This window comes from Oncorhynchus gorbuscha, linkage group LG16 (genome assembly GCF_021184085.1).
Source record: "Oncorhynchus gorbuscha isolate QuinsamMale2020 ecotype Even-year linkage group LG16, OgorEven_v1.0, whole genome shotgun sequence".
Classification (NCBI taxonomy): domain Eukaryota; kingdom Metazoa; phylum Chordata; class Actinopteri; order Salmoniformes; family Salmonidae; genus Oncorhynchus; species Oncorhynchus gorbuscha.
In genome coordinates, this window is record NC_060188.1 from 79,897,850 (window position 1) to 79,920,422 (window position 22,573).

At 44.3% G+C, this 22,573-nt stretch overlaps 1 protein-coding gene across 7 annotated transcripts in view; it reads right to left on the bottom strand.

Annotated features, from left to right (window-relative positions):
• Window positions 1-3,898: 3,898 nt before the first annotated feature.
• Window positions 3,899-22,573, bottom strand: part of LOC124000724 (dematin-like) — a 48,988-nt gene continuing 30,313 nt past the window's right edge. For 4 of the 7 annotated variants that reach the window (XM_046307300.1, XM_046307298.1, XM_046307299.1 and 1 more), the window contains 8 exons: window positions 20,655-20,758; window positions 18,698-18,818; window positions 18,580-18,620; window positions 18,460-18,505; window positions 9,887-9,894; window positions 9,547-9,612; window positions 9,378-9,458; window positions 3,899-4,984 (listed from right to left, as the gene is read on the bottom strand). In XM_046307300.1, the coding sequence (XP_046163256.1) occupies window positions 4,871-4,984; window positions 9,378-9,458; window positions 9,547-9,612; window positions 9,887-9,894; window positions 18,460-18,505; window positions 18,580-18,620; window positions 18,698-18,818; window positions 20,655-20,758 (581 nt within the window). In that variant the 3' untranslated portion in view covers window positions 3,899-4,870. The remainder of the gene's footprint in view (window positions 4,985-9,377; window positions 9,459-9,546; window positions 9,613-9,886; window positions 9,895-18,459; window positions 18,506-18,579; window positions 18,621-18,697; window positions 18,819-20,654; window positions 20,759-22,573) is intronic. The other 3 variants (XM_046307301.1, XR_006832656.1, XM_046307302.1) reach the window with 3 other exon arrangements.

The window sequence follows — 22,573 nt, forward strand, 5'->3', positions numbered from 1 at the left end:
CCCGTCTCTCAATGTGATTGACTGTTTTTGTTTTATTTTTACGAAAAATGGAATTAGGCTTCATACCTAGATCAGCGAGGGATGTGGGAGGGAGAGATTTGTTTTCTCTCTCTGAAGACAGTCTGTTAACAGTGGATGAGGGAGAGGTGTGAATGAAAGGTGTTTGAGAGTGTGTGGAAGATGGTGGTTTTTGGATGATGAATAAGTGAAGGCTGTTTGGAGTGTGTGTGTTTGCATGGGTGGCGGTATTAAGGGGTGGAGGTATTGAGGGTCAATAGAGAATGGGATTGACGCGTATGTGAGCGGCGATGGGGCCTCGTCCTGTTTGACTTCTGTTCCAGCTCCTCAACATATCTCACAGAATGTACAGAGATCGTTTAATCAAGGTTTTTCATAATAGCTGAATTTCAAAACTTTTTTTGGGCAAGTATTTGTACTGCGAGGCCTCTGATTTATGTAGCTGTATCCATTCAATAAAAAACTGAAAAGAAACACCTTTGTTACCTTGTAGAATTTGTTGAATGACAAAGGACAGTGTTTTCTATACAGCTAGATTTGTTGTCAAATGTAATTAAAACATAATACACTAGGATTGGGAGGTAGGGATTACGGGTCTTGTTCTGGGTGGGATTTAGAATGGTAATCATGCCAGGAATGTCCTACTTGTCTCAGAACCTTTTCTACGATCTTAGAGCCTGTTTCTGATTTGAGAATAACCACGAAAAGAAAAAAATAATGCTGTTCTGTTTTGAGAGAATAATTTTCAGATTAATACAATAATAATAATATTTGTCAACCTCAGTCATGGGTTCACACCAGGAAATATATTACCGTGAATAAAAATCTGTACTAATACACAACATTTCTATAAAACATGAACCATGGTCGATCAATCATGTAAAAACAAATCACAGTGATAATGTGAAGTTTGAACATACAGTGCATCCGGAAAGTATTCAGACCCCTCGACTTTCTCCACATTTTGTTACGTTACAGATTTATTAAATTGTTTTTCCCCCCTCAATCTACACACAATACCCCATAACGACAAAGCAAAAACAGGTTTTTAGAAATGTTGCCAATTTATTAAAAATAAAAAACAGAAATACCTTATTTACACCATTTGCTATGAGACCCAAAATTGAGCTTAGGTGCAACCTGTTTCCATTGATTTTACTTGAGATGTTTCTACAACTTTATTGGAGTCCACCTGTGGTAAATTCAATTGATTGGACATTATTTGGAAAGGCACACACCTGTCTATAAAAGGTCCCACAGTTGACAGTGCATGTCATAGCAAAAACCAAGCCATGAGGTCGAAGAAAATGTCCGTGGAGCTCCGAGACAGGATTGTGTTGAGGCACAGATCTGGGGATGAGTACCAAATCATATCTGCAGCATTAAATGTTCCCAAGAACACAGTGGCCTCCATCATTCTTAAATGGGAGAAGTTTGGAACCACCAAGACTCTTCCTAGAGCTGGCCTCCCGGTCAAACTGAGTAATCAGAGGAGAAGGGCCTTGGTCAGGGAGGTGACCAAGAACCCGATGGTCACTGACAGAGCTCCAGAGTCCCTCTGTGGAAATGGGAGAACCTTCCAAAAGGACAACCATCTCTGCAGCACTCCACAAATCAGGCCTTTCTGGTAGAGTGGCCAGACAGAAGCCACACCTCAAAAAAAGGCACATGACAGCCCACTTGGAGTTTGCCAAAAGGCACCTAAAGGACTCTGACCATGAGAAACAAGATTCTCTGGTCTGATGAAACCAATTCTTTGGCCTCAATGCCAAGTAACACGTCTGGAGGAAACCAGGAATTGCTCATCTCCTGGCCAATACCATCCCAACAGTAAAGCATGGTGGTGGCAGCATCATGCTGTGGGGATGTTTATCAGCAGCAGGGACTGGGAGACTAGTCAAGGTCAAGAGAAAGATGAACAGAGCAAAGTACAGAGAGATCCTTGATGAAAACTTGCTCCAGAGTGCTCAGGGCCTCATACTGGGGTGAAGGTCCACCTTCCAACAGGACAACGACCATAAGCACATAGCCAAGACAATGCAGGAGTGGCTTCGGGACCCGTCTCTGAATGTCCTTGAGTAGCAAAGCCAGAGCCTGGACTTTAAACCGATTGAACATCTCTGGAGAGACCTGAAAATAGCTGTGCATTGAACCTGACAAGAACTTGAGAGGATCTGCAGAGAAGAATGGGAGAAACTCCCCAAATACAGGTGTGCCACGCTTGTTGTGTCATACCCAAGAAGACTCAAGGCTATAATCACTGCCAAAGGTGCTTCAACAAAACACTGAGTAAAGGGTCTGAATACTTACAGTGGGGAGAACAAGGATTTGATACACTGCCGGTTTTCCTACTTACAAAGCCTGTAGAGGTCTGTAATTTTATCATAGGTACACTTCAACTGTGAGAGATGGAATATAAAACAAAAATCCAGAAAATCACATTTTATGATTTTTAAGTAATTAATTTGCATTTTATTGCATGACATAAGTATTTGATCACCTACCAACCAGTAAGAATTCCGGCTCTCACAGACCTTTTAGTTTTTCTTTAAGAAGCCCTCCTGTTCTCCACTCATTACCTCTATTAACTGCACCTGTTTGAACTCGTTACTGCTATAAAAGACACCTGTCCACACACTCAATAAAACAGACTCCAACCTCTCCACAATGGCCAAGACCAGGGAGCTGTGTAAGGACTTCAGGGATACAATTGTAGACCTGCACAAGGCTGGGGGTGGGATGCAGGACAATAGGTAAGCAGCTTGGTGAGAAGGCAACAACTGTTGGCGCAATTATTAGAAAATGGAAGAAGTTCAAGATGAAGGTCAATCACCCTCAGTCTGGGGCTCCATGAAAGATCTCACCTTGTGGGGCATCAATGATCATGAGAAAGGTGAGGGATCAGCCCAGAACTACACGGCAGGACCTGGTCAATGATCTGAAGAGAGCTGGGACCACAGTCTCAAAGAAAACCATTAGTAACACACTACGCCGTCATGGATTAAAATCCTGCAGTGCATGCAAGGTCCCCCTGCTCATGCCAGTGCATGTCCAGGCCCGTCTGAAGTTTGCCATCTGGATGATCCAGAGGAGGAATGGGAGAAGGTAATGTGGTCTGATGAGACAAAAATAGCATTTTGGTCTAAACTCAACTCGCCGTGTTTGGAGGAAGAAGAAGGATGAGTACAACCCCAAGAACACCATCCCAACCGTGAAGCATGGAGGTGGAAACATCATTCTTTGGGGATGCTTTTCTGCAAAGGGGACAGGACGACTGCACCGTATTGAGGGGAGGATGGATGGGGCCATGTATCGCGAGATCTTGGCCAACAACCTCCTTCACTCAGTAAGAGCATTGAAGATGGGTCGTGGCTGGGTCTTCCAGCAAGACAACGACCTGAAGCACACAGCCAGGGCAACTAAGGAGTGGCTCCGTAAGAAGCATCTCAAGGTCCTGGAGTGGCCTAGCCAGTATCCAGACCTGAATCCATTAGAAAATCTTTGGAGGGAGCTGAAAGTCCGTATTTCCCAGCGACAGCCCCGAAACCTGAAGGATCTGGAGAAGGTCTGTATGGAGGAGTGGGCCAAAATCCCTGCTGCAGTGTGTGCAAACCTGGTCAAGAACTACAGGAAACGTATGATCTCTGTAATTGCAAACAAAGGTTTCTGTACCAAATATTAACTTCTGCTTTTCTGATGTATGAAACACTTATATCATACAATAAAATGCAAATTAATTACTTAATCATACAATGTGATTATCTGGATTTTTGTTTTAGATTCCGTCTCTCACAGTTGAAGTGTACCTATGATAAAAATTACAAATCTCTGCATGCTTTGTAAGTAGGAAAACCTGCAAAATCATCAGTGTATCAAATCCTTGTTCTCCCCACTGTATGTAAACATGTGTTTAAAAAAAAATCAATTTAAGAATAAGGCTGTAACGTAACAATGTGGAAAAAAGAGAAGGTCTGAATACTTACCAAATGCACTGTAGATTTACTATCAAAATTATAATATTTTCACATTTCTAAGTGTATTAAAAGCAGCGATAATTATTGTGTGGCTAGATAGTGTGTATACAGTATGTACATCTGTGTGTGTGTGTGTGTATGTGGTGGGGAGGCAGTAGATACTAGGAGATTCTCAATGCTTATGATCAGGTCGGTTAGGATTAGGGGTAAGACTTGGGTCAGGCTTGTCTCTGTACTGATGCTCTATATCAAAGCCAGTGAGACTAGTGCCCAGATTCAATCAGATCCAGCATTAACCAGCGACAGCAGACACTCGCATAGCTGATGTTTTGGAGGTGTAACTAAGTTGGAGCTGTCAAAACGTGATCAGCTGCTCTTGATAAATGTCACGCAGCCGCACCCGTCAGAATGTAGGCCATATAGAAATAATGACGCTCAAATTGAAAATCACTCAACTAAATGATGATGGTTTCTATCATCCTAATGGAGGTGTACATTCCACATTCCAGTGTTCCAACTTGTAAACAAGACTACATGGTATTTCTCTTAATGCAACTCTGTGCAACCAATGGCAATGTCTGCTTTAGGTAGAATGCCAGGAGGCGCTTGTGGATTTGACAGCTCTCCTGCAGTTCTTCCACCTCTGACACCTCCAAAACACCCGCTATGCAGATGTCGTCAAAAGCGCATATGATTGAATAGAGCCCTAGAGGATACGACGGGAACATACAGGTAGAATATGGCTACAGTGATATAGGACTAGTTAGGATGTGACATTTTTATGGTTAGTTAGGGTGTGATAGTTTGGTGTTGTGGGGTATTCTTCGTGCGGCAGTGGAGCAGTTCCTGTTTTCTGTGAAGGATAAGGTCACTTTCTGCTAGAAAAGTTGAACATTCTTTTTCAAATGATTTCGTTTCCATAGTGACAGACGGTCGAACTCGGCGATGGGCATTCCGAACAGACGCTCAAAGTCCTCAGGAGACAGGTGTCTCTGAGGAGAAAGACGCACACGATTAGTAACACATAGGCAAACACACAAATACACACATACAGTTGAAGTCGGAAGTTTGCATACACCTTAGCCAAATACATTTAAACTCAGTTTTTCACAATTACTGACATTTAATCCTAGTAAAAAGTCCCTGTCTTAGGTCAGTTTCCTAACTTTATTTTAAGAACGTGAAATGTCAGAATAATAGTAGAGAGTGATTTATTTCAGCTTTTATTTCTTTCGTCACATTCCCAGTGAGTCAGAAGTTTACATACACTCAATTAGTATTTGGTAGCATTGCCTTAAATTGTTTAACGTAGCTTTCCACAAGCTTCCCACAATAAGTTGGGTGAATTTGGCCCATTCCTCCTGACAGAGCTGGTGTAACCGAGTCAGGTCTGTAGGCCTCCTTGCTAGCACACATTTTCTATGGGATTGAGGTTGTGGGATTCTGTGTTTTACATTATAGCCATTACCATATATATGGTTAAATATTATCTGATTTTGCTGTGTGAAGTATCTGCATTTGTGCACTTGAGCATCATCATGAGATTAAACAACTGCTTGCTACATCTACTTGCCTGTTTGTGTGTGTGACAAGAACTGAGTAACATGGTGTGACCTGCATTTTGCAAAACTGTAGATAACAGCCCAGCAGATGCTTTGTCCTTGTGTTTGTATGTGACAATATTGAGCACATGGTGTGACTTGCTGTATCTTACAAAGTTGTGGTTAATCAGGTATAGGGAGGGGTGGTCATCACAAGGTTTAACTGAGATAGAAAAATACTGAACAACACAATAGCAGGAACTGAGCAAATGTTATAACTAGGCTGCGATACCAGAACAGTAAGAATCTATACATCGACGGAGGGAGGACTCCAAGAAGCGCCAAGAGGCGGGAACCAGCCTGAGCGCCTGCGAAAGGCTGAGCAAGTCTAAACCATACTCAGCCTCTACTGTGATAGACATAGTTCCAACCCGTCTGTTGGCCTATCACAGTATAAGAACACTGTTTACGTACATCCTGTCAGTTCTCTGTTCTGCGTGGTATTACAGTGAGCCCGTATATACGAAAGTTACATTTGCCATTTATTGCTTAGCTAATAAAAAATACATAGTATACAATCAGTGACTCATTGTCATATTTATCCTGATAGCAGATTCGAATTTACGCAACTCTAACAATGTCAAGGCTTTGTGATGGCCACTCCAATACCTTGACTTTGTTGTCCTTAAGCCATTTTGCCACAACTTTGGGGGTATGCTTGTGAAGCCGATGTGAAATGGCTAGCTAGTTAGCGGTGGTGTGTGAGACCTTGAAGTAGTGGTTCCCCTTGCTCTGCAAGGGCTGCGGCTTTTGTGGAGCGATGGGTAACGATGCTTTGAGGGTCACTGTTGATGTGTGCAGAGCGTCCCTGGTTTTCACCCAGGTCGGGGCGAGGGGACGGACGTAAAGTTTATACTGTTACATTGGTGCCGTGACCCGGATCACTGGTTGCTGCGGAAAGAGGTGGAGGTCAAAAGGGGGGTGAGTGTAGCCGATGTGAAATGGCTAGCTAGTTAGCGGTGGTGCGCGCTAGTGGCGTTTCAATCGGTGACGTCACTTGCTCTGAGACCTTGAAGTACTGGTTCCCCTTGCTCTGCAAGTGCCGCGGCTTTTGTGGAGCGATGGGTAACGATGCTTTGAGGGTGACTGTTGACGTGTGCAGAACGTCCCAGGTTCGCGCCCAGGACGGGGGGAGGGGACGGACGTAAAGTATATACTCTTACACTTGGGTCATTGTCCATTTGGAAGACCCATTTGCGAACAAGCTTTAACTTCCTGACTGATGTCTTGAGATGTTGCTTCAATATATCCACATAATTTTCATTCCTCATGATGCCATCTATTTTGTGAAGTGCACCAGTCCCTCCTGCAGCAAAGCACCCCCACAACATGATGCTGCCACCCCCGTGCTTCATGGTTGGGATGGTATTCTTCAGCTTGCAAGCCTCCCCCTTTTTCCTCCAAATATACCGATGGTCATTATGGCCAAACAGTTCTATTTTTGTTTCATCAGACCAGAGGACATTTCAAAGTACAATCTTTGTCCCCATGTGCAGTTGCAAACTGTAGTCTGGCTTTTTTTAATGGCGGTTTTGGAGCAGTGGCTTCTTCCTTGCTGAGCGGCCTTTCAGGTTATGTCGATATAGGACTCGTTTTACTGCGGATATAGATACTTTTGTACTGGTTTCTTCCAGCATCTTCACAAGGTCCTTTGCTGTTGTTCGGCGATTGATTTGCACTTTTTTCACCAAAGTACGTTCATCTCTAGGAGACAGAGATGAGCAGTGTGACGGCTGCATGGTCCCATGGTGTTTATACTTGCGTACTATTGTTTGTACAGATGAACGTGGTACCTTGAAATACATCCACAGGTACACCTCCAATTGACTCAAATGATGTCAATAAGCCTTTCAGAAGCTTCTAAAGCCATGACATCATTTTCTGTAATTTTCCAAGCTGTTTAAAGGCACAGTCAACTTAGTGTATGTAAACTTCTGACCCACTGGAATTGTGATACAGTGAATTGCAAACAATTGTTGAAAAGGTTACTTGTGTCATGAACAAAGTAGATGTCCTAACCCACTTGCCAAAATTATAGTTTGTTAACAAGAAATGTGTGGAGTGCTTGAAAAACTAGTTTTAATTACTCCAACCTAAGTGTATGTAAACTTCTGACTTCGACTGTACATTTGAGTAATAACACACATACAGTGCCTTGCGAAAGTATTCGGCCCCCTTGAACTTTGCGACCTTTTGCCACATTTCAGGCTTCAAACATAAAGATATAAAACTGTATTTTTTGTGAAGAATCAACAACAAGTGGGACACAATCATGAAGTGGAACGACATTTATTGGATATTTCAAACTTTTTTAACAAATCAAAAACTGAAAAATTGGGCGTGCAAAATTATTCAGCCCCCTTAAGTTAATACTTTGTTGTGCCACCTTTTGCTGCGATTACAGCTGTAAGTCGCTTGGGGTATGTCTCTATCAGTTTTGCACATCGAGAGTCTGAATTTTTTTCCCATTCCTCCTTGCAAAACAGCTCAAGCTCAGTGAGGTTGGATGGAGAGCATTTGTGAACAGCAGTTTTCAGTTCTTTCCACAGATTCTCGATTGGATTCAGATCTGGACATTGACATGGCCATTCTAACACCTGGATATGTTTATTTTTGAACCATTCCATTGTAGATTTTGCTTTATGTTTTGGATCATTGTCTTGTTGGAAGACAAATCTCCGTCCCAGTCTCAGGTCTTTTGCAGACTCCATCAGGTTCTCTTCCAGAATGGTCCTGTATTTGGCTCCATCCATCTTCCCATCAATTTAACCATCTTCCCTGTCCCTGCTGAAGAAAAGCAGGCCCAAACCATGATGCTGTCATCACCATGTTTGACAGTGGGGATGGTGTTCAGGGTGTTGCTTTTACGCCAAACATAACGTTTTGCATTGTTGCCAAAAAGTTCAATTTTGGTTTCATCTGACCAGAGCACCTTCTTCCACATGTTTGGTGTGTCACCCAGGTGGCTTGTGGCAAACTTTAAATGACACTTTTTATGGATATCTTTAAGAAATGGCTTTCTTCTTGCCACTCTTCCATAAAGGCCAGATTTGTGCAATATACGACTGATTGTTGTCCTATGGACAGAGTCTCCCACCTCAGCTGTAGATCTCTGCAGTTCATCCAGAGTGATCATGGGCCTCTTGGCTGCATCTCTGATCAGTCTTCTCCTTGTATGAGCTGAAAGTTTAGAGGGACGGCCAGGTCTTGGTAGATTTGCAGTGGTCTGATACTCCTTCCATTTCAATATTATCGCTTGCACAGTGCTCCTTGTGATGTTTAAAGCTTGGGAAATATTTTTGTATCCAAATCCGGCTTTAAACTTCTTCACAACAGTATCTCGGACCTGCCTGGTGTGTTCCTTGTTCTTCATGATGCTCTCTGCGCTTTTAACGGACCTCTGAGACTATCACAGTGCAGGTGCATTTATACGTAGACTTGATTACACACAGGTGGATTGTAATTTATCATCATTAGTCATTTAGGTCAACATTTGATCATTCAGAGATCCTCACTGAACTTCTGGAAAGAGTTTGCTGCACTGAAAGTAAAGGGGCTGAATAATTTTGCACGCCCAATTTTTCAGTTTTTGATTTGTTAAAAAAGTTTTAAATATCCAATAAATGTCGTTCCACTTCATGATTGTGTCCCACTTGTTGTTGATTCTTCACAAAAAAATACAGTTTTATATCTTTATGTTTGAAGCTTGAAATGTGGCAAAAGGTCGCAAAGTTCAAGGGGGCCGAATACTTTCGCAAGGCACTGTATGTACACGCACACACACCTCCAGTCTGGTACGGTCCACGCCTGGCGGCAGATTGCAGCGCCCTCTATGTGTGACTATGAGCATTTCATATGGGTAGATCTGAGGAGAACACACAGTTCTGGCTGGGTCTTTATATATATTTTTGCCTGTGTGCATGAATGCGTGGTGAGTATTCACTAGTGCTCACCTTCTGCTCCAGCATACTTGGCAGTGACTTTCCTCTGTCCATCCTTTCCCGTGGTGCCTCTCCTTTCTAGACACACACACACACACACACACACAAACGCCGTTTGTGTAATCAAAATGACTTGGAGGTAGATAGATATGACTTGAGCAGAGGGAAGAGTCGGTATGGAAATAAGGCCGTGATTCAGCCTGACCACACTTGTAGACAACACAGCTTTTTAAAAGGCAATATTAACGCTTTCGTGGAGATTGCATGTCAAGGCTACAGATGTGGGCTCAATTAGATATTAAAGCAGATCTGGTGCTGATCAGAATATATCCTGGCATAACAACACCCTTACCTGTTCAGCTGCACAACACAACAGGGAGAGACAAGAGAAAAGAAGATAATTACATACTTATATTCAACATATAAAAGGCTGTAGATATACACTTTAATATTCACTCAGTGGTCAGTTTATTAGGTACACCACCCTGTTCACGAAAATAGTTTGCTCCTACAGACAGTGAGTTACATGGCTGTAGCTTGCTATATAAAGCAGGCATACAGGCATTGGGGCAAATAACGACACAGTACACAACTCCTCATTCCTTGTCACAGATGGGCTCCTGCAGCTGACGACCACACCAGGTTTTACTCCTATAAGCTAAAAACAAGAAGAAGTGTCTCCAGTGGGCACGCGATCACATTCACTGGACAATTAAGGAGTGGAAAAACATTCTGATGACAGAGTCAGGACATGAGTCCATAGCCCCATCCTGCCTGGTGTCAACAGAACAGGCTGGTGGCGGTGGTGTAATGGTGTGGGGAATGTTTTTCTGGCACACATTAGGTCCCTTAATACCAACTGAGCATAATTTGAACGCCACACCTTGTAGAATCCATTACCCACAGAATTTAGGCTGTTCTGGAGGCAACTGGCCACTGTGTGTACCGGTATATACAGAACCAGTCAAAAGTTGACACACCAACTCATTCTAGGGTTTTTCTTTATTTGGACTATTTTCTACATTGTACCTCCACAATCACCTGACCTCAACCCAATTGAGATGGTTTGGACCGCAGAGTGAAGGAAAAGCAGCCAACCAGCGCTCAGCATATGTGGGAAGTCCTTCAAGACTGTTGGAAAAGCATTCCTCATGAAGCAGATTGAGAGAATGCCAAGAGTGTGGAAAGCTGTCATCAAGGCAAAGGGTGGCTACTTTGAAGAATCTCAAATATAAACTATATTTTGATTTGTTTAACACTTTTTGGTTACTACATGATTCCTTATGTGTTATTTCACAGTTTTGATGTCTTCACTATTATTCTACAATGTAGAAAATAGTAAAAATAAAGAAAACACTTGAATGAGTAGGTGTGTCCAAACTTTTGACTGGTATTGTATATATGCAGTGCATTCAGAAAACATTCAGAACCCTTGACTTTTTCCACGTTGTTGCGTTACAGCCTTATTCTAAAATTGATTAAATAGCCCCCCTCCCTTTATCAATCTACAGGTATGGCCAAAAGTTTTGAGAATGACACAAATATACATTTTCACAAAGTCTGCTGCCTCAGTGTCTTTAGATATTTTTGTCAGATGTTACTATGCAATACTGAAGTATAATTACAAGCATTTCATAAGTGGCAAAGGCTTTTACTGACAATTACATGAAGTTGATGCAAAGAGTCAATATTTGCAGTGTTGACCCTTCATTTTCAAGACCTCAGCAATCCGCCCTGGCATGCTGTCAATTAACTTCTGGGCCACATCCTGACTGATGGCAGCCCATTCTTGCATAATCAATGCTTGGAGTTTGTCAGAATTTGTGGGTTTTTGTTTGTCCTCCCTCCACTTGAGGATTGACCACAAATTCTCAATGGGATTAAGGTCTGGGGAGTTTCCTGACCATGGACCCAAAATATCGATGTTTTGTTCTCCGAGCCACTTAGTTATCACTTTTGCCTTATGACAAGATGCGCCATCATGCTGGAAAAGGCATTGTTCGTCATCAAACTGTTCCTGGATGGTTGGGAGAAGTTACTCTCGGAGGATGTGTTGGTACCATTATTTATTCATGGCTGTGTTCTTAGGCAAAATTGTGAGTGAGCCCACTCCCTTGGCTGAGAAGCAACCCCACACATGAATGGTCTCAGGATGCTTTACTGTTGGCATGACACAGGACTGATGGTAGCGCTCACCTTGTCTTCTCCGGACAAGCTTTTTCCAGATGCACCAAACAATCGGAAAGGGGATTCATCAGAGAAAATGACTTTACCCCAGTCCTCAGCAGTCCAATCCCTGAACCTTGTGCAGAATATCAGTCTGTCACTGATGTTTATCCTGGAGAGAAGTGGCTTCTTTGCTGCCCTTCTTGACACCAGGCCATCCTCCAAAAGTCTTCGCCTCACTGCGTGCTGATGCACTCACACCTGCCTGCTGCTATTCCTGAGCAAGCTCTGTACTGGTGGTGCCCCGATCCCACATCTGAATCAACTTTAGGAGACGGTCCTGTCGCTTGCTGGACTTTCTTGGGCGCCCTGAAGCCTTCTTCACAACAATTGAACCGTTCTCCTTGAAGTTCTTGATGTTCAGATAAATGGTTGATTTAGGTGCAATCTTACTGGCAATCTTACTTACTCTCCTTGCCTGTGAAGCCATTTTTGTGCAAAGCAATGATGACGGCACGTGTTTCCTTGCAGGTAACCATGTTTGACAGAGGAAGAACAATGATTCCAAGCACCAAACTCCTTTTGAAGCTTCCAGTCTGTTATTCAAACTCAATCAGCATGACAGAGTGATCTCCAGCCTTGTCCTCGTCAACACGCACATCTGCATTAGAGAATCACTGACATGATGTCAACTGGTCCTTTTGTGGCGGGGCTGAAATGCAGTGGAAATGTTTTTGGGGGATTCAGTTAATTTGCATGGCAAAGAGGGACTTTGCAATTAATCTGATCACTCTTCATAACATTCTGGAGTATATGCAAATTGCCATCATACAAACTGAGGCAGCAGACTTTTGAGAATGACACAAATATCAATTTTCACAAACCTTTGGCCACGACTGTACACACAATACCCCATAATGACAAGCAAAAATAGGTTTAGAATTTTTTTCACGTTTATTAAAAATAAAAAAACTGAAAAATTAAATTTACGTAAGTATTCAGAACCTTTTTTCCCCCTTTATTTAACTAGGCAAGACAGTTAAGAACGAATTCTTATTTTCAATGATGTCCTCAGAACAGTGGGTTAACTGCCTTGTTCAGGGGCAGAACAACAGATGTTTACCTTGTCAGCTCGGGGGTTTGATCTTGCAACCTTTCGGTTACTAGTCCAACACTCTAACCACTAGGCTACCTGCCGCCCCTTTGTTCAGTACTTTGTTGAAGCACCTCAGCGAATACAGCCTCGAGTCTTCTTGGGTATGACGCTACAAGCTTGGCACACCTGTATTTGGGGAGTTTCTCCCATTCTTCTCTGCAGGTCCTCTCAAGCTCTATCAGGTTGGATTGGGCGAGTCGCTGCACAGCTATTTTCAGGTCTCTCCAGAGATTTTCAATCGGGTTCAAGTCCAGGCTCTGGCTGGGCCACTCAAGGGCATTCAGAGACTGGTCCCGAAGCCACTCCTGCATTGTCTTGGCTGTGTGCTTAGGGTCATGGTCTTGTTGGAAGGTGAACCATTGCCCCATTCTGAGGTCCTGAGCACTCTGGAGCAGGTTTTCATCAAGGATCTCTCTGTACTTTGCTCTGTTCATCTTTTCCTTGATCCTGACTAGTCTCCCAGTCCCACGGCTGAAAAACGCCACCACCACGCTTAACCGTAGAGATGGTGCCAGGTTTCCTAAAGCAGTGACACTTTGCATTTAGGCCATAGAGTTCAATCTTGGTTTCATCAGACCAGATAATCTTTTGGGTGACTTTTGGCAAACTCCAAGCAGGCTTTCATGTGTATTTGACTGAGAAGTGGCTTCTGTCTGGCCACTCTACCATAAAGGCCTGATTGTTGGAGTACTGCAGAGATGGTTGTCCTTCTGGAAGGTTCTCCCATCTCCACAGAGGAACTCTGGAGCTCTGTCATTGACCATCAAGAGTTCTTCGTTACCTCCCTGACCAAGGCCCTTCTCCCCCGATTGCTCGGTTTGGCCGAGCGGCCAGCTCTAGGAAAAGTCTTGGTGGTTCCAAACATCTTCCATTTAAGAATGATGGAGGCCACTGTGTTCTTAGGGAGCTTCAATGCTGCATAAATGTTTTGGTACCCTTCCCCAGATCTATGGGGCGGCAGGGTGGCCTAGTGGTTAGAGCGTTGGACTAATAACCAAAAGGTTGCAAGTTCGAATCTCTGAGCTGACAAGGTACAAATCTTAATTTACCGAGGTTAGCTAGCCAGTTATTTGTCGTCCTTAACGTAGGAGGCTCTGCTAGCTAGCCAACAGCTAGCCAACGTCTACCGAATAGACTCAACAACCCGGTCGCATTCACAAGTAGTATCACATTTTCATTTCATTTCATTACAGTACAACGGTTTGATTTGTTAGATCGTAGCTAGCTACATAGCCAGCTACTTAGCCGTCTTTGTATCAAAGATAATTGTGTAGTCTAGAGCGATTTTCTAGGTTAGCTAGCCAGCTATTGTCATTCTTTTAACGAAACGTAACATAAACAACACTGCTAGCTAGCCAGCTAGCCCCCGAATAGCAGCACTGCAGAAACTATTACACTCAACGGAACGACTTGATTAGTGTAGTGTCAACAACGCAGCCACTGCCAGCTAGCCTACTTCAGCAGTACTGTATCATTTTAATCATTTTAGTCAATAAGATTCTTGCTACGTAAGCTTAACTTCCTGAACATTCGAGACGTGTAGTCCACTTGTCATTCCAATCTCCTTTGCATTAGCGTAGCCTCTTCCGTAGCCTGTCAACTATGTGTCTGTCTATCCCTGTTCTCTCCTCTCTGCACAGACCATACAAACGCTCCACACCGCGTGGCCGCGGCCACCCTAATCTGGTGGTCCCAGCGCGCAAGACCCACGTGGAGTTCCAGGTCTCCGGTAGCCTCTGGAACTGCCGATCTGCGGCCAACAAGGCAGAGTTCATCTCAGCCTATGCCTCCCTCCAGTCCCTCGACTTCTTGGCACTGACGGAAACATGGATCACCACAGACAACACTGCTACTCCTACTGCTCTCTCTTCGTCCGCCCACGTGTTATCGCACACCCCGAGAGCTTCTGGTCAGCGGGGTGGTGGCACCAGGATCCTCATCTCTCCCAAGTGGTCATTCTCTCTTTCTCCCCTTACCCATCTGTCTATCGCCTCCTTTGAATTCCATGCTGTCACAGTTACCAGCCCTTTCAAGCTTAACATCCTTATCATTTATCGCCCTCCAGGTTCCCTCGGAGAGTTCATCAATGAGCTTGATGCCTTGATAAGCTCCTTTCCTGAGGACGGCTCACCTCTCACAGTGCTGGGCGACTTTAACCTCCCCACGTCTACCTTTGACTCATTCCTCTCTGCCTCCTTCTTTCCACTCCTCTCCTCTTTTGACCTCACCCTCTCACCTTCCCCCCTACTCACAAGGCAGGCAATACCCTCGACCTCATCTTTACTAGATGCTGTTCTTCCACTAACCTCATTGCAACTCCCCTCCAAGTCTCCGACCACTACCTTGTATCCTTTTCCCTCTCGCTCTCATCCAACACCTCCCACACTGCCCCTACTCGGATGGTATCGCGCCGTCCCAACCTTCGCTCTCTCTCCCCCGCTACTCTCTCCTCTTCCATCCTATCATCTCTTCCCTCTGCTCAAACCTTCTCCAACCTATCTCCTGATTCTGCCTCCTCAACCCTCCTCTCCTCCCTTTCTGCATCCTTTGACTCTCTATGTCCCCTATCCTCCAGGCCGGCTCGGTCCTCCCCTCCCGCCCCGTGGCTCGATGACTCATTGCGAGCTCACAGAACAGGGCTCCGGGCAGCCGAGCGGAAATGGAGGAAAACTCGCCTCCCTGCGGACCTGGCATCCTTTCACTCCCTCCTCTCTACATTTTCCTCCTCTGTCTCTGCTGCTAAAGCCATTTTCTACCACTCTAAATTCCAAGCATCTGCCTCTAACCCTAGGAAGCTCTTTGCCACCTTCGCCTCCCTCCTGAATCCTCCCCCCCCCCCCCTCCCTCTCTGCAGATGACTTCGTCAACCATTTTGAAAAAAGGTCGACGACATCCGATCCTCGTTTGCTAAGTCAAACGGCACCGCTGGTTCTGCTCACACTGCCCTACCCTGTGCCTGACCTCTTTCTCCCCTCTCTCTCCAGATGAAATCTCGCGTCTTGTGACGGCCGGCCGCCCAACAACCTGCCCGCTTGACCCTATCCCCTCCTCCCTTCTCCAGACCATTTCCGGAGACCTTCTCCCTTACCTTACCTCTCTCATCAACTCATCCCTGACCGCTGGCTACGTCCCTTCCATCTTCAAGAGAGCGAGAGCTGCACCCCTTCTGAAAAAACCTACCCTCGATCCCTCCGATGTCAACAACTACAGACCAGTATCCCTTCTTTCTTTTCTCTCCAAAACTCTTGAACGTGCCGTCCTTGGCCAGCTCTCCCGCTATCTCTCTCTGAATGACCTTCTTGATCCAAATCAGTCAGGTTTCAAGACTAGTCATTCAACTGAGACTGCTCTTCTCTGTATCACGGAGGCGCTCCGCACTGCTAAAGCTAACTCTCTCTCCTCTGCTCCCATCCTTCTAGACCTATCGGCTGCCTTTGATACTGTGAACCATCAGATCCTCCTCTCCACCCTCTCCGAGTTGGGCATCTCCGGCGCGGCCCACGCTTGGATTGCGTCCTACCTGACAGGTCGCTCCTACCAGGTGGCGTGGCGAGAATCTGTCTCCTCACCACATGCTCTCACCACTGGTGTCCCCCAGGGCTCTGTTCTTGGCCCTCTCCTATTCTCGCTATACACCAAGTCACTTGGCTCTGTCATAACCTCACATGGTCTCTCCTATCATTGCTATGCAGACGAAACACAATTAATCTTCTCCTTTCCCCCTTCTGATGACCAGGTGGCGAATCGCATCTCTGCATGTCTGGCAGACATATCAGTGTGGATGACGGATCACCACCTCAAGCTGAACCTCGGCAAGACGGAGCTGCTCTTCCTCCCGGGGAAGGACTGCCCGTTCCATGATCTCGCCATCACGGTTGACAACTCCATTGTGTCCTCCTCCCAGAGCGCTAAGAACCTTGGCGTGATCCTGGACAACACCCTGTCGTTCTCAACTAACATCAAGGCGGTGGCCCGTTCCTGTAGGTTCATGCTCTACAACATCCGCAGAGTACGACCCTGCCTCACACAGGAAGCGGCGCAGGTCCTAATCCAGGCACTTGTCATCTCCCGTCTGGATTACTGCAACTCGCTGTTGGCTGGGCTCCCTGCCTGTGCCATTAAACCCCTACAACTCATCCAGAACGCCGCAGCCCGTCTGGTGTTCAACCTTCCCAAGTTCTCTCACGTCACCCCGCTCCTCCGCTCTCTCCACTGGCTTCCAGTTGAAGCTCGCATCCGCTACAAGACCATGGTGCTTGCCTACGGAGCTGTGAGGGGAACGGCACCTCAGTACCTCCAGGCTCTGATCAGGCCCTACACCCAAACAAGGGCACTGCGTTCATCCACCTCTGGCCTGCTCGCCTCCCTACCACTGAGGAAGTACAGTTCCCGCTCAGCCCAGTCAAAACTGTTCGCTGCTCTGGCCCCCCAATAGTGGAACAAACTCCCTCACGACGCCAGGACAGCGGAGTCAATCACCACCTTCCGGAGACACCTGAAACCCCACCTCTTTAAGGAATACCTAGGATAGGATAAATAATCCTTCTCACCCCCCCTTTAAGATTTAGATGCACTATTGTAAAGTGACTGTTCTGCTGGATGTCATAAGGTGAATGCACCAATTTGTAAGTCGCTCTGGATAAGAGCGTCTGCTAAATGACTTAAATGTAAATGTAAATGTAAGAATTTGTTCTTAACTGACTTGTCTAGTAAAATAAAGGTTAAAAAATATAAAAAAATAAATTTAAAAAATGCCTCGACACAGTCCTGTCTTGGATTTCTACGGACAATTCCTTCGACCTTGGGGTTTGGTCTGACATGCACTTTCAACTTGGGACCTTATATAAATCATGTCCAATCAATTGAATTTACCACAGGTGGACTCCAATCAAGTTGTGGAAACATCAAGGATGACCAATAGAAACAGGATGCACCTGAGCTCAATTTCAAGTCTCATAGCAAAGGGTTTGAATACTTACGTACATAAGAAAAGGTTTTATATTTTTTATAAATTAGCAACATTTTCTAAAAACTTGTTTTCACTTTGTCATTATGGGGTATTGTGTATAGATTGGATTAGGAAAATATTTTATTTAATCCATTTTAGAATAACGCTGTAACATAACAAAATGTGGAAAAAGTCAAGGGGTCAGAATACTTTCCCAATGCACTTTATGTGCATTTTGTTGTTTCAGCCTGAATTCAAAATGGATTAAATTGATTTTTTCACCCATCTACACACAATACTCCATAATGACAAATTTTGTGAATCAATCAATAATTATCATTTAGAAAATTCTTCATGCTCTGTCAAGTTGGTTGTTGATCATTGCTAGACAGCCATTTTCAAGTCTTACCATAGGTGCTCTTCTTTGTGAGGCATTGGAAAACCTCTCTGGTCTTTGTGGTTGAATTTTTGTTATGAATTCACTGTTTGACTGGGGGCCCTTACAAATAATTATATGTGTGGGGTACAGAGATGAGGTAGACATGGGGTATTGTATGAGACCAGTGACACAAAATCGTAATTTGGTGAAACTGATTGTGTAGGTCCTACTTCACTACTACAACTGTTTTTGTAATACATGATAAATGTAGCCTACCTGTTTTGCCTTGATTTCCCTCTGTAGTGAACTCTGCAGACTGCATCTGCACAGAGGTAACACATATAAATCCTCACGCACACACTTACTGCAACACATGCAAACACACTGTACACTCACCCTGGTCAGACCTGAGCTGGAGGACACCTTCAAGGAGAAACCTGAAGACATCAGAGCAACCAATCAGAATCAGGTTCTAGCACACACACACAGACACACACAATGGACTGTAACTTACTTGTGTGCATGTGTGTTCTGTCTGGCAGTGACTGTGTCTTCCTGCGGCCAATGTCAAGTAGAGCCTTCTCCTGCTCCTCCTTCTCCTCCTTCAGGATCAGCCTGCCCAGGTTAGACTTGATCTGGCACACACGCCACACACACAAACACACCCATGCACCCACACACACACACACACACACACATGCCACACACACAAACACACCCATGCACCCACACACACGCCACACACCCATGCACCCACACACACACCCACACAAACACACCCATGCACACACACACACACACACACACACACACACACACACACACACACACACACACACACACACACACACACACACACACACACACACACACACACACACACACACACACACACACACACACACACACACGCACACCCATGCACACCATCAATCGATAAATATTGATTGCTGCTGCTCCAGTTTCAACTGGCCTGGGCCCTAGGACCATGTCCCAGGACTACCTGACATGATGACTCTTTGCTGTCCCCAGTCCACCTGGCCATGCTGCTGCTCCAGTTTCAACTGTTCTGCCTTACTATTATTCAACCATGCTGGTCATTTATGAACATTTGAACATCTTGGCCACGTTCTGTTATAATCTCCACCCGGCACAGCCAGAAGAGGACTGGCCACCCCACATATGCTCTCTCTAATTCTCTCTTTCTTTCGTGTGCTATTTTCATTAAACTAGTTCAGCCTGCTTGAGATCCGGGGCTGTCGTAAGCGATTGAGCTAATGCTAGCTACCTAGCTGGATATGCTACGTAATTTGCTATCTTATTTTAAAGTAAATTTACTTCGGTAGCTAGTTCACCCAGGTCGTAGAAGATGAATGTGATGTTGCTTCGAACATCTGGTAAAGTTGGCTAACTAGCTACTAGTAACCAAAACAGTCACTGAATCAGGATACTAGCTAGATAGATTTCAGTGTCGCGTCAATGCATCAACTTTAGTTTACTTATGGAGAAGACTGTCATATCAGATTTGGTTTATTGTGCACCTTTCCATATACATAATTGCAACGTGACCTATCACAAAATGAAGAAACTGCAATTAGTAAACCATCTATGTTTACAATGTGCATATTACAAGACACGAATACTTTTTCTGATAAAACTAGTTCATTGCATCCGCCATGGAGCCCAGTTTCATAATGTCCCAGCTGTCTGCCGTAGTTTTGAAGTCATCACGAAAAAACAGGCCTTATTTTGGGACATTTTCCCGGCTCCAAATAGTTATGAGCACCGTGGCACCAAAATTGTCCTTCTGTAGCTCAGTTGGTAGAGCATGGCGCTTGTAACGCCAGGGTAGTGGGTTCGATTCCCGGGACCAGCCATACGTAGAATGTATGCACACATGACTGTAAGTCGCTTTGGATAAAAGCGTCTGCTAAATGGCATATTATTATTATTATTATTATTATTTCTCTCTCTCGGAGGACCTGAGCCCTAGGACCGTGCCCCAGGACTACCTGACATGATGGCTCCTTGCTGTCCCCAGTCCACCTGACTGTGCTGCTGCTCCAGTTTCAACTGTTCTGCCTTATTATTATTCGACCATGCTGGTCATTTATGAACATTTGAACATCTTGGTCATGTTCTGTTATAATCTCTACCCGGCACAGCCAGAAGAGGACTGGCCACCCCACATAGCCCGGTTCCTCTCTAGGTTTCTTCCTAGGTTTTGGCCTTTCTAGGGAGTTTTTCCTAGCCACCGTGTTTTTACACCTGCATTGTTTGCTGTTTGGGGTTTTGGGCTGGGTTTCTGTACAGCACTTTGAGATATCAGCTGATGTACGAAGGGCTATATAAATAAATTTGATTTGATTTGATTAGTGAAGACGGTAAAACTTCCTATGATAATATACTGTATATACTGAATAAGCACTTATGTAATACATTACGAAGAAGGAATCCATGTCAAGAGTTACCTTGTGGAGCTCCTGCTCCTGTAGTGTCTTGGCGTCACTAGTCAGGACTTCAAACTCATCCTTACCCTCTTCCTCTTCCTCCTTCCTCTTCCTCCACTCGATCTCTGTGGCAACAACAGGAGAGGTCAGACCACACACTATTTCTACCTATCCAATCACGTGTGTGTGTGTGTGTGTTGGTTTTTCTATCCTTGTAGGGACCGGAAGTCCTCACAAGGATGGTAAAGCAAGGAAATTTGTGGGGACATTTCGCTGGACCTCACTCCGTTCATGTGCGTGGAGTGGGAATTTTGGAACAGCAGACATCTTTTGGTAACATGATATCCTCACCAGTCCCACTCCCATTCATAAGGGGGCGATAGCAAAGTTTTTTATTTCTGTCATTTCATTTTGTGAAGTGTTGCCGCCTTCCCTTGCTAGTAGTAGCTAGCTGACAGCCTGGCTATACCCTGATGAAGACAGCTTGTCTGTCGAAACCTTGGTTATTAAATGATTGCATCTGAGCTCCTAGAGTGTGTGGCTCTCTTTTAATTATTCAAGTGTTCTACTCTGCAAGCCAGCACCTCGCCTAAATATGTGTGCGTTTCTTTTGCCTCTAGATTAAAAACACAGCAAGCTAGCTGGGACACTCTTTTCATGCCACTTCGATAAAAAGGGATTTTTGTAGCAGGTTAGGAGAGCATTTTTGCTAACCCTCACCGTTTTACTAACCTCAGTCTCCTATTCCTGCTACGTTAATTATCCTAACCGGATACGTTAATTCTACTAACCTGCTTTGTAAGTTCTCCTAAACTGCTACGAAAAAGTAACTTTGGTTTCAATGTGGCGTGAAATGAGTGTTTAACTATGGCACTGTATAATGTATCATGTGAAATAAATCTGATTTATAATTTTAAAAATATGCCCTGGAAAATATACTTATACAGTGCCTTCGGGAAGTATTCAGACCCCTTGACTTTTTCCACATTTTGTTACATTACAGCCTTATTCTAAAATGTATTACAGTTTTTTCCCCTCATCAATTTACACACAATACCCCATAATGACAAAGCAAAAAGTTATTTTTAGAAATGTTTGCAAATTTATGCCGGTGTAACCTAAAACATTATCCCAGTTTGATATGCTGCTTGTGTATTCATTCCGATATCAGCAAAAAATAGAAAATCATGTTTTGGTCACAGAGAAAAAAAGCACATGGCTAGCTAGCTGGCTACAACAGGTTCTACCATTTCACACTAGCCTGGAATCACTGGTTATTACTTGTATACAAAATACCTTTTGGGGTGAGATTACTACTACACTATTCTGATGAATAGAGTATGAATACTATGCCGATGAATAGCCTATAGATCAGATCAAGGAACCAAGCGACAACACTGCCACAACAGCTGCGAAAGGAATGATAAGGCGTCTCTCAATTTTCAGGTAGTAAAAAAAGTACGTAGCATGCCGGAGCGTATTGCAAGTCCCTTTTGTGACGAAAAACGACATTGCAACACTCCATACCATCCTTCATACCGTTTAGGCTTACAATTATGACTAGAATTAGGGTTATGAGTTAAGACAATTTATGGACATTTACAATGTATTTGTATTTATTATGGATCCCCATTAGCTGCTGCCAAGGCATCTACTACTCTTCTTGGGGTCCGGGCAAAATTAAAATCAGTTATACAATTTTAAAAACATTACAATACATTCATAACAGATTTCACAACACACAAGTGTGTCCACTACCACATACAGTGCCTTGCGAAAGTGCAAAATTATTCAGCCCCCTTAAGTTAATACTTTGTGTAGCACCACCTTTTGCTGCGATTACAGCTGTAAGTCGCGTGGGGTATGTCTCTATCCGTTTTGCACATCGAGAGACTGAAATTTTTTCCCATTCCTCCTTGCAAAACAGCTCAAGCTCAGTG